The following is a 12112-nucleotide window of genomic DNA, read 5'->3' on the forward strand; positions in this document are numbered from 1 at the left end:
AGTGAGGAGCTGGGGCTGGGATATGGAGCCAGAAAGAGGGTGGACACTGGAACTGGGATGAGGAGTTGAGCGGGAGCTAGGGGGTTGTACTGTAACCACTTGAGTACATTTCTCTCAGGACATAGTGTAGAACTCAGGCTTCCTGAGTCGTAACATTCCTCAGCTGTCAGCAAATAGCTGGAAACCCATGGGTAAAATATGTGCCTCATCTCCTAGTGGCTGGCCTACATAGAGGATGGATGATAACTACTACTGATACCAGGTACTCTGTTAGCTCCGGAAAAGGTCTGTGTGTGGATCTAAAGGTTCTAACCCTGCTGATGACCACATGGAGTCAATATGGTTCCAAATGCTGGAACGTCTGGGTTTTTTTTCAGTTTGCTCTTTTAAAAACATAGGAAATTATATATACACAGAGCTGCAAAGTCAACCACTGAAAAGTTAGGAAATGCCAGAACCAAGGTTGCCTGTACAACCGTAATTCGTCTCTCTTGTGTGCATTCATTATAATAGTCTTTCCATGATCACATCCACAGGACCCCTGCCTCAGTTAGTGCACAATATGGTCAGCGTTCAGGAAACAAATCAGGGTTGTGTGGAGAATGAAGATGTCTATTAGGACTCCTGCCTTATTTGTTGCAGTTGTTGAAAGGTGCATTGTGGATGAGGCAGGGGACTTCAGGAAGAGAAAGGATGGCCTTGTGATTTAGGCAGTTGAGTGTCACTCCTGATTCTACCCCTGCATCTGCTAGAGTTCCTATGTGATGCTAAGCAAGTCATTCAAACCAAACTTTCCTGGGATGGTTTCTCATTTTCTGGGTGCTCAGCATGAGAACCTGGGGTCTGATTTTCAGAAGAGCTGAGGCCTCACAGTTGCAACAGAAGTCCACGGGAGTTGTGCTTGGAACAAAGTGCTAAATTCTCTGAAAAATCAGGCCATGGACATTTTAATCAAATTAGCATATACTTTTGACACTAATATCTCTGTGTTTCAGTTCCCTGTTTGTAAAGGGAAGAGGATAATCCCACCTTTATCTCACCGAGGTTGGGGAACCTTATCTCGCTGTGGTTAATTTATGTTTGTGAAGCACTCCTGTGAAGTTTGATGATGTCCTTCAAGCCATCACTCCCAAGTTCGTAGGATGCCTGAGAATCTTGACTTTCATTTAAGAGCAGGCAGAAAAGGCTCTAGCCCATGTGTCTGAGCCGTGGCCTGAGTGCACCGAATGGGCTCACAGCCCAGAGCCAACATGCTTGTTTTCCTAACAGTTCCTGAGTTTTAAGCCAATCTTGGGATTTTGGAGGCCTGGCTTCTGGTGTCTGAGCATGTGGGGCAGGCTCATGGGGGGAGGGTGGGGTATGGGTAGGATTACCACCATTGAAACGCAAAAAACCCGGCACCCTCTCTCCCCCATAACACAAAGCCCGCCACAACCCCAACCATAAGGCAACTCTGCAGCCCCCTCCCCTTCAACAACCACTCATAGTATGTAGCGAGAGAACACATAGATAAGATTGATAACATAACACGTCTCCTCACTCTCGCATGAATCAAACCCTCTCTCACATACAGGTGTGGTGAGATTAAGTGTTGGTCGGCAGACAGCTGCTGTATTTTCAATTGTTTTCATCTGTTATTGCTTAAACTGTGGAAGTGGGAGCACTGCATCTTTAGCTGGACAGAGAAATTTTTAACATTAGATATTCCAGTTTATTGTGGTAATAATGCAAACCTTTAGGCCCACATTAAAAAAAAGGCAGATTAAATTATTTTTCTAACAACTGGAAAACCATAAAAAAAAAAAATGGCCAGGCCAGTCAAATGCTGGCCAGGTGGTAACCCTAGGGATGGAGCACATAGGCTGTGAACCATGGGGATGCAGGCCTCATGGGGAGAGAGGTATGGGATGCACATCAAGGGGTGGGTGGTGTATATAGGAATGGCCATACGGGCTCAGACCAATGGTCCATCTAGCCCAGTATCCTGTCATCCAGTAGCGGCCAGTGACAGATGCTTCAGAGGAAATTAACAGAACCGGGCAATTAACGAGTGTTCCATCCAGTCATCCAGTCCCAGTTTCTTGCAATCAGAGACTTAGGGATACCCAGATCATAGGGTTGCATCCTTGACCATCTTGGCTAACAGCTAACATGCTCCATAAACATATCTAAATCTTGTTTGAACCCCGTTAAACATTTAGCCTTCACAACATCCCTTGGCAATGACTTCTGCAGGTTGACTGTATGTTGTATGAAGAAATACTTCCTTTTGTTGTTTTAAACCTGCTGCCCATTGATTTCTATGGGTGACCCATGTTTTTTGTGTTATGTGAAAGGGTAAGTAACACTTACTTTCTCCACACAATTCATGATTTTATAGACCTCTATCATATCCCCCCCTTAGTTGTCTCTTTTCCAAGATGAACAATCCCAGTGTTTTTAATCTCTTCCTCATATGGAAGCTGTTCCATCCCCCTATTCATTTTTGTTGCCCTTCTCTGGACTTTTTCCACTTCTGATATATCTTTTTTGAGATAGGTGACCCGAATTGCACGCAGTATTCAGTGTGTGGGTGTACCATGGATTTATATAGTGGCATTATGGTGTTTACTGTCTTATCTATCTGTTTCCTATGAGTTCCTAAGATTAGCTTTTTTGATTGTCACTGCACTTTGAGTGGATGTTTTCAGAGAACTATCCACGATGACTCCAATATCGCTTTCTTGAATGGTAACAGCTAATTTAAACCCAATCATTTTGTACGTACAGTTGGGTTTATGTTTTCCAACGTGCGTTACTTTACATTTACCAACACTGAATTTTCAGTTTGTTCCAAAACCTCCTCTATTGACAACTCAAGCTGGGAAAGTTCCTCAGATTTGTCACCTAAAAAGGTGTGGGAATCTCGGTCACATCCTCTGCAGTGAAGACTGATGCAAAGAATTCATTTAGTTTCTCTGCAACAGCCTTGTCTTCCTTGAGTGCTCCGTTAGCACCTCGATTGCCCAGTGATTTTTGGCAGGGTGCTTGTTTCTGATGTACTATTTTTTTTAATTGCTGTCGGTTTTTGTGTCTATTGCTAGTGGCTCTTCACATTTGTTTTTGTCCTGCCTAATTATACTTTTACATATAGAGTGACCAGATGTCCTGATTTGATAGTAATAGTTGCCTATTACCCCCCCACCCCTGTCCCAATTTTTCACACTTTCTAGCTGGTCACCCTATTTACATATGACTTGCCAGAGTTTATGCTCCTTTCTATTTTCCTAAGTAGGATTAGACTTCCAGGTTTTAAAAAATTCCCTTTTTGGCTCTAGCCCCTTCTTTTCCTCTGTTGTTTAGCCACAGTGGCTTTTTTTATCCTTTTTCTGTTTTGTTTTGGGGTTTTTTTTTGGGGGGGGGGGCTAATACATATTGTTTGAGCCTCTGTGGTGGTGCAGGCATTTCACTCGTGTGACTGTCTTTTACTTTCCCGGGAATTCACTTCCCTGCATTGGTGTAGTTCCCCTTGTTCCTGGGGTGTTTCCTGCCCCCCATGTTACAGTGAATTAGGTCCAGGGCCAGCTGGAAAGGGGCGGAGACCGTTGGCAGGCCCGGTGGGGGTGCAGGGTGGGCACAGACTGACGGGTGGGGGGGGGACACAGGCCTCATGGGGATGGGACACGGCCGTGGGGGGCCCCTCCCTGCGGGGGAAACGTTGCCAGGCAACCCCGCGACGCGAGGAGGCGCAGGCTTGAGGGGTCGGTCTGACGCCACTTCCGCCCGGCCGCCCCCTGGCGCTCGAGCCGGGAGGGCGGCGCCGCTTGGTCTCGTGACGCCGTTGGCGGCGGCTGCGCCGCGGCAGTTGCCGGAACTGGCCGGGTGGGGGGAGCGCTCGTGAGCGGCCAGCGCTTCCGGCCGCCGCGCGGAGCCCGGGGCTGCCCGGTGAGTGAGCGGGGCCCGGCTGGGGGGTGAGCCCTGGACACCCCCCCCCGGCGCGGGGAGCCCCGACATGGACCGCCCCTGGTGCCCCCCCGACCCCTTCCCCTCACAGACCCCCTCCCCCCGCCGCCCCCGGGGCGCCCCCGACCCCCTCCCCTCACAGACCCCCTGGGCCCCCACCGACCCCGATCCCTGGGCCCCCATAGCCCCCCGCCGTCCCCTGGAGCTCACAGACCCCCACCCCCACAGACCCCGGAACGCCCGCCACCACCTGGAGCCCACCAACCCCCTCCCCCGGGGCGCCCCCGCCCCCTGGAAGCCCACACACCCCTGGGCCCCCACAGACCCCGGGGCGCTCCCTCCCCCCACAGCCCCCCGCCGCCCCCGGGTGCTCACTGACCCCCATCCCCCACAGCCCCCTGCCACCTCCTGGGCCCCCACAGACCCCCACCGCCCCCCTGGCGCCCACAGCCACCCCTTCCCCCCCCCCCCGGGTGCCCCGGGGGCGNCTCCCCCACAGACCCCCACTGCCGCTTGGGCACCCACGGATGCCCTCCCCCCCCCCCCCCACACAGACCCCCGGTGCCCGCTGGGCGCCCACAGACCCTGTGCCCCTGCCGCCCCCTGGGCACCCACAGACCTCCTACCCCCACAGACTCTCTCACATACACACGGGGTTCAGGGGGAGCACCACAGAGCCCCTCCACCCCCTGGGTGCCAACAGCCCCCCTCCCTCCCCACAGACCCCCTCTGCCCCCTGGGTGCAGGGAAAACCCCACAGACCACTGCTCCCCACAGACTGCTGTGGCCCACTGGGCTCAGGGGAACCTCCCAAGTGTTTCCTTCCCCAGGAGTTTGGGGATGAGGTGCTTCCCTATGGACAACTCCCCCTGAGATCGTGAGGCCTACAGACATTTCCTCCCCAGGGAGTGGGGCTAAGGGTGTCTGTCGGGATAACTCCCAACACAATGTGAGGGTGGAGGCGCTGGATCCCAGAGACACCCCTTTACAGAAGTGCAAAGTACTCCACTTAGAAAGGAACAATCAATTGCACAGATACAAAATGGGAAATGACTGCCTAGGAAGGAGTACCGCAGAAAGGGATCTGGGGGTCATAGTGGATCACAAGCTAAATATGAGTCAACAGTGTAATGCTATTGCAAAAAAAGCAAACATCCTTCTGGGATGTATTAGCAGGAGTATTGTAGGCAAGATGCGAGAAGTAATTCTTCCGCTCTTCTCCACTCTACTCTGCGCTGATTAGGCCTCACCGGGAGTATTGTGTCCAGTTCTGGACGCCACATTTCAGGAAAGATGTGGACAAATTGGAGAAAGTCCAGAGAAGAGCAAAAAAAATGATTAAAGGTCTAGAAAACATGACCTATGAGGGAAGAGTGAAAAAACTGGGTTTGTTTAGTCTGGAGACGAGAAGACTGAGAGGGGACATGATAGCAGTTTTCAAGTACATAAAAGGTTGTTACAAGAAGGAGGGAGAAAAATTGTTGTTCTTAACCTCTGAGGATAGGGCAAGAAGCAATGGGCTTAAATTGCAGCAAGGGCGGTTTAGGTTGGACATTAGGAAAAACTTCCTGTCAGAGTGGTTACGCACTGGAATAAATTGCCTAGGGAAGTTGTGAATTCTCCATCATTGGGGATTTTTAAGAGGAGGTTGGACAAACGCCTGGCAGGGCTGGCCTAGATCAGGGGTGGGCAAACTTTTTGACCCGAGGGCTACATGGGTCATGCAGAAGTCTGGCCTGTTGGCCAAGCTTCCATGAGTATCAGCCTGATAACTTCAGAGTTTTCCTGAACCCATTCCTTCAGCACTGTTAGCTGGGCTTCACATGCTCACTTTATCTGTCATCTAAACTTGGTGCCACTCTTCTGTTCCAGCAGCCATTGTACTGTGCCTCATAGATTATAATAGTCACTTTAGCCATACTGGATTATGCCTGACAAAACTGGCTTTCTGTCTTTTGTTTTGTCAGGCAGTTCTGCCTGTAGACCAGGGGTTCTCAAACTGGGGAGCGTGGAATGTATTCTCAGGGGCGGCATAAGAAGTTTTTTTGGTTGGGGGGGGGACGACTTGTTGCACACATTTTACCCACAGCAATGCGTAACTAGCAAAACGGATTCCTCCAGACGCCATAGGTCCTCAGATGGTGCTGTGCTTTATGACGGATTTCTGTTTAAGCTTGCATAGTATTATACAAAGTCATTGCCATCTGTACGTTAATCTGTTTGCTACGATGCAGTGTGCACATTTAATTGTACACGTGGACCACAATCACACTTTTGCTTTTTCTCTTATTACAATGGGTCGTTGGCTTAAAAAATAACCAATGCAAGTGAAAAACAGAAGCCGAAACTGATTCAAGTGAAACACTGCCATTGCATATGTTGGTATATGTACTTGTGAGACTGGGGTGGGGCGTAAACTACTACAGACACAAAGAAGTGGGGGCGTGATCAAATAAGTTTGAAAACCACTGCTCTAGACAGTGGCACTTTAGTATGACATGTGACTTGGATAACAGATAGCTGGCTGTGTATGAGCACATGGTCTACAGTCCTACAAGCTGTTCAATGTGGGCAGACTCCCTGTGCCCACGCAGCAGTTTGCAGGCTTCAGTGACATAACATCTTTTTTAGGTGAAATATATATGGATGTTTCTATTGGCACAGATATGTGCTCGAAGCAGAGAATGCTGCTAGCAGTTTGAACAAGAGTTTGTCACCCACTGGAATTGAAAGCCTTTCATTGCACTATGTACCTTATTGAATATGTTAAATTACTGTTTCCTGTTTGAACAAATTCCAATAGAGTGAAAGACCAGTGTTACAAAAACGAGTGCATTCTGCACCTTGATGGTAGTTCTATTATTACAGCTTTATGGAGAGTGTGGGTTATATGTTTTACAATGTTAGTATAATACACTGGTTTAATGATTTGGATAGTCTCTCTCTTGGGGCTGACTCTTGGAAACTAATAACCTGGGTATACAGTTTAAGGCGTTCTCTAGCTCAAGTGGAAGCGGCTGGTGACTTTGATTCTGAAGATTCTGGGTTTACTCTCTGCTGATGACGGTTGGTGTCTGTACACAGACAGTTTGTAATAATAGCTTTTTCAACGTTTGGTAGTTTGTTCAATCAGTAAACAAGTGGCTAATTATAAAGTAATACAGGAAGTATTGTAACATGTAAAGTGGTTAAAGGCTTGTACCTCTGCTGAAAAACATTAACTTCCAAACTATGCTAATAGCAAATGCTTTATCAATTAATGGATCTTTGCTTAATTAACCCCAAAATATATAGTCTGAGATGAGAGGGAAGAGAAAACGTGTCTGGGATAAATAAAGAGAAATGGAAGTTGTGTTTAGCCATCCAAGCTCCATCGTTCATGCTTGGTAAAAGATGTCAATCTACAGTAGGCCTTGCAAGAGGCAGGCCAATCATAAGAACATAAGAGCTGTCATAGTGGGTCAGACCATGGTCCATAACCCTGTTATTTTAGAACAGTTTTCCCAACTTTTGGAGATAAATAATTAGCCCCGCTGTTTTATAATCTCATTGACTTTTGTGTTTTGAGAACTCATATTTTCACTTCATCCAACTTTTGTTTAAAATACCTTTTTGTTTACCCTAAAAACCTATTCTCAGGAATTATTCTGTTTGGGATTGTAAGTGTGCTTTTGTTATGCACCTTGCATTTCTTTTGACCCTTCTTTTGTTCACTTAGTCTTTATTACATTTTAGAATCCTATTAAACTCTAAACTTTTCTAGCATCTTAGTTCTGATTTCTCAAGGAGTGAATCTGCCAAAATGATGATTGAGACTTGAAATAGAAGTTAACTTTTGACAAATCTAATTACTTTCTATGAATGGCTGCTAGCTTATTTCTAAATAGAAATGAGACACAGCTAATCTAGTCTGTGCTTCAGGCCAGATTTTTCAATAGCGCTTTTCTGAAAAATCTGGCCACTTTATTAAGGTGCCGGAATGGGAGTTGGGCTTTTAAGTTTTATTGGTTTCTCCATGATAGGCAACTAACATGTGATGTTGTTAACAGCTGTTTGCAGAAAGAAGAAAGATGGAAAGTAATGCAGTTTTGCTAGAATCAAAGTCCTCGCCGATAAATCTTCTGAACGAAATGCATCAGCTGCGTCTTCTGGGCCATCTTTGTGATGTGACGGTTAGCGTGGAGTATCAAGGTGTCAGGGGAGAGTTTGTTGCTCACAAAGCTGTATTGGCAGCAACAAGCAAATTCTTCAAGGAGGTGTTTCTTAATGAGAAGAGCATGGATAGCTCAAGGACAAATGTGTTCTTGAATGAGGTCCAGGTAGCTGATTTTGCTTCATTTCTTGAGTTTGTCTATACTGCCAGGGTAGAAGTGGAGGAAGACCGAGTGCAACGTATGCTGGAAATAGCTGAAAAGCTTAAGTGCTTGGACCTGTCTGAAACCTGTTTTCAGCTGAAGAAGCAGATGCTTGAATCAGTGTTGTTGGAGTTGCAAAATTTCTCTGAATCGCAGGATGCTGAGGACGACAGTGGTACCCAATCCAATGCTTTAGTTGAGTTGAAGACAACTGTTGTGGCGGAAGGTGACCGTACAGACTGTCCTCCTGATTCTCCCAATTCCCCCATGGAAAGACCCAGCAATGGAGTGTCTCTTGAGAGGCCAACTGCCAAATCAAAAGAGAAGGTTGACAAGAAAAAAGAAACCATGAAGCCTCCCTATGCCAAAATCAGAAGGGCCAGTGGGAGGCTGGCTGGGAGGAAAGTATTTGTAGAAATCCCCAAAAAGAAGTACACAAGGCGGTTGAGAGAGCAACAGAAGAATGCTGAGGATGCTACTGAAGAGAACAAGTTCCCGAAAGACCAAATCATGCATGATGTGGAGAAGGAAGAGGGGCAAGTGGAAAACAGTGTGAAGCCTGAGAATGAAGAGTGCAATGGCAACTTTGAATTAGAAGACAACTTTAAAAAATCAGAGGAGGATAAGAAGAAAAGAGGCGGCAATTTCAAATGCAGCACCTGCAAGAAGGAATTCCTGTATGAGAAGAGCTTCCTCAAGCACATAAAGCACAGTCATGGCATTGCGGCTGAAATCATTTACCGGTGTGAAACCTGCAGTCAGACCTTTGCCAACCGGTGCAATTTAAAAAGCCACCAACGCCACGTCCACACCAGTGAGCGCCACTTCCCTTGTGAACTCTGTGGTAAGAAGTTCAAGAGGAAGAAGGACGTCAAGAGGCACATTCTTCAGGTTCATGAGGGTGGTGGGGAGCGTCATCAGTGCCAACAGTGTGGAAAGGGTTTGAGCTCCAAAACTGCTTTGAGGCTTCATGAAAGGACGCATACAGGCGACAAGCCTTATGGGTGCACAGAGTGTGAGGCTAAATTTTCTCAGCCTTCTGCACTTAAAACACACATGAGGTATGAACAGACTTAACTGGCCTTGTTAGATTCTGGTGGGAAAGGTAAAATCCACTGAAAGACATCCTGAACCCTCAAGTAGAGTGAGGATTTAAAAGGAGACTGACTGGAGGGTTTCAATATATCCCCTTCCAAAGTGTTTTCTTTCTAATTAGGGGGGCACTGTCATTTAATCTAAGCCCAAAGTATAGGTTTAAGCCCCGATCCAGCAAACACTTAAGCATGTCTTTAAAGTAAAGGGAACTACTTGTTCTTAAAGTTAAGCACATGTGTAAGTGTTCTGTAGGATTGGGGCCAATGCCTTGTAGAATCAACCCCTCGCTAACCCTCAGAGCACACTCTGAGGTAGGGTAAGCCTGGGGAAACTGAGGTAGATGGTGCATTCCCCAAAATGTCACTTCCAGAGCTGGAACTAGAACTCTGGAATGTTCTGACATCACTAGGCCACTCTCTCCTCTGAAGTATGAAGTTCATTAGATCTTAGTCTCTTAATCTAAATGTACACCTCTACCCCGATAGAACGCTGTCCTTGGGAGCCAAAAAATCTGAAACCGCGTTATATCGAACTTGCTTTGATCCGCCGGAGCGCTGCTTTACCGCGTTCTATCCGAATTCGTGTTCTATCAGGTCACGCTATATTGGGGTAGAGGTGTACTACATACAGACAGGATGCTTTCTGTCATTATAGTCCCATTGAAATCAATGAGATTTCACATGATAGTAAACACTATGCCCCATAGTAAGCATTTGCAGGATTGGGTCCTAAAATGTTATCAACACAGATATAGATTTTTTTTTTTTTTTTTTTTTTTTAAGCATCACTCTTTAAAGTGTTGTGGCCACTTGACACTGAAAATCATTCACTGGTCAGGAAAATGAATGAGATTCCCCCTCTACCTGGGACCAGTATGAAGGGACAATAAGGGTGCTCTCTCTGATGAGTTTATTGTTTAAGCATTGAGAAGGTGCTCAGCCTTGTACGTGTCATGCATATCAAGACAGTCTCTGTCCTGAGAGCTTATACTCTAGAAGACAGACCTAGAAAGACAAGAGGAAGGAGCCACTTCAGATAATTACCTAATGTTTTCATTTTAATTTTTACATATAATCTCCCCTGCTAATATTGAACTGAGAACTGATCACCTGGTATTTTTGTTCCTGCAGAACTAGTCAAAGGAGTCAAGTAAATCAAGTGTGAAGTTCATGTGTAGGCAGGAAGTTAAAGGTAGATGCAACTGAAGTGCAATTCTAGACCCTGATCCTGCAAGCTGCTCTGCATGGACACTGGACTTCACCCATGCAGATCTCGTTGCAGGACTGAAGCTATAATCAGGAAAATGACTGTATAAAAATGCAGTGTAGTTGTAGCCATGTCGGTCCCAGGCTATAGAGAGACAAGGTGGGTGAGGTAATGTCTTTTATTGGACCAACTTCTGTTGGGGAGAGAGACAAGCTTATATAAAAATGGCATTTTCCTGTTCTGCTCCCTGTGTGTCTTCAGTCTGAGCCATAGCCACTTACTTTACTTTGTAGGCCTGACAACCCTGCAGAGCCAGCACACCTAGGGAACAGCCAACCAAACTATGTTCTGGCTCAGTAATCATTTAAAAAGAATTGTTAGCCAAGTTCTGATTGCAGAAAATGTTGGTGATGATATCCGAACCATAAAGATTACTGCTTGACTTTCAGATTCCAGATGGAATTTAAAAAAAAAATTATATTTTTATTACAATTAGGTAACCCTCTATATCTTTCCCTCTCCATTTTTGTATTTGAAGTGTGTAAAAATTCAGTAGAGATTTTTAAGCTTACCAAAAACTTCTTTTGGCTCATATATTTCTGGATCCTGATCCCAAATTCTGGAATGTGATAGTCAGGCACAGCACTCTGCTTGTGTGGATCACAGCTCAGAATCTTGGCTCAATTAGGAAATCTTAGAAAGACAATTAGCACTGAACTCCACAATGCCAATGTTTTTAGTCACATTTCAGAGGATGACCATACAGTAAAAGTGACTAGTAATGTACTGTAGAGGAGAGAGAACCTTTTAGCTTAATGGTATTTTTTCATTTCAGAATCCACACTGGTGAGAAACCTTTTGTCTGTGAGGAATGTGGTGCAAGATTCACACAGAATCACATGCTTATATATCATAAAAGGTGTCATACAGGCAAGTTTCTTCTTTTGTCACCCTCTCCAAGTTAAAGGGGCATTAGGTGCAAAACTTATGTTATTTAGAATCTAGCTGCTGTTGCAGTTTGTGTTTGTGACATTCTGTGACATATGTTTGTGACATTTAAAGTACGGGAGGGAAGGGGCAGGGAGAGAGATCATGATTTTGTGAATAGTTGTCTTTACCCAGGTTGCTAGGTTTAAGGAAATGTACAATAAAAGAGTTAATTTTAATTAGCATTTCCTAAAGAAAAAACCAACACAAGACTTCAATAAAACACCAGCTGTATAAATAATTGCAGCCATCTGGATACTGAGTAGATCAGGAACTCCAGTGTGAAGCACAAGTATATTTTTGTTGCATATTCTGCTTTTCTGTATTGGCGTTAGAGCATTTCTGAGAGAGAGACGGGGGGAAAATCTTCAAAGCTTCACCCGTAACGTTTTCAGAAGTTACTGCTGTAAAAACAAGTTTTTAAATGTGCCCGTATCAGAAATATTGCAGAATGCCACACCTTCCCTTCATCACAGCTTTACTGTCATTTAGTTTAATGAACTAATACTGGTCTTCAAAATGCTTTA

General features: G+C 45.7%; 1 protein-coding gene across 3 annotated transcripts in view; it reads left to right on the forward strand.

Annotated features, from left to right (window-relative positions):
* GZF1 (GDNF inducible zinc finger protein 1) overlaps nt 1–12112 on the forward strand; it is a 34012-nt gene that overhangs the window by 1179 nt on the left and 20721 nt on the right. For 2 of the 3 annotated variants that reach the window (XR_004644917.1, XM_034764081.1), the window contains exons 1-3: nt 3790–3924; nt 7992–9358; nt 11434–11528. Coding sequence is in view for 1 of the 3 variants with exons in the window: in XM_034764081.1 (XP_034619972.1) it covers nt 8013–9358; nt 11434–11528 (1441 nt within the window). In the remaining 2 variants the exon portion in view is untranslated. Of the gene's footprint in view, nt 1–3789; nt 3925–7991; nt 9359–11433; nt 11529–12112 lie in introns of those variants that run through there. The other variant, XR_004644918.1, reaches the window with a different exon arrangement.

This window comes from Trachemys scripta, chromosome 3 (genome assembly GCF_013100865.1).
Source record: "Trachemys scripta elegans isolate TJP31775 chromosome 3, CAS_Tse_1.0, whole genome shotgun sequence".
NCBI lineage: Eukaryota > Metazoa > Chordata > Testudines > Emydidae > Trachemys > Trachemys scripta.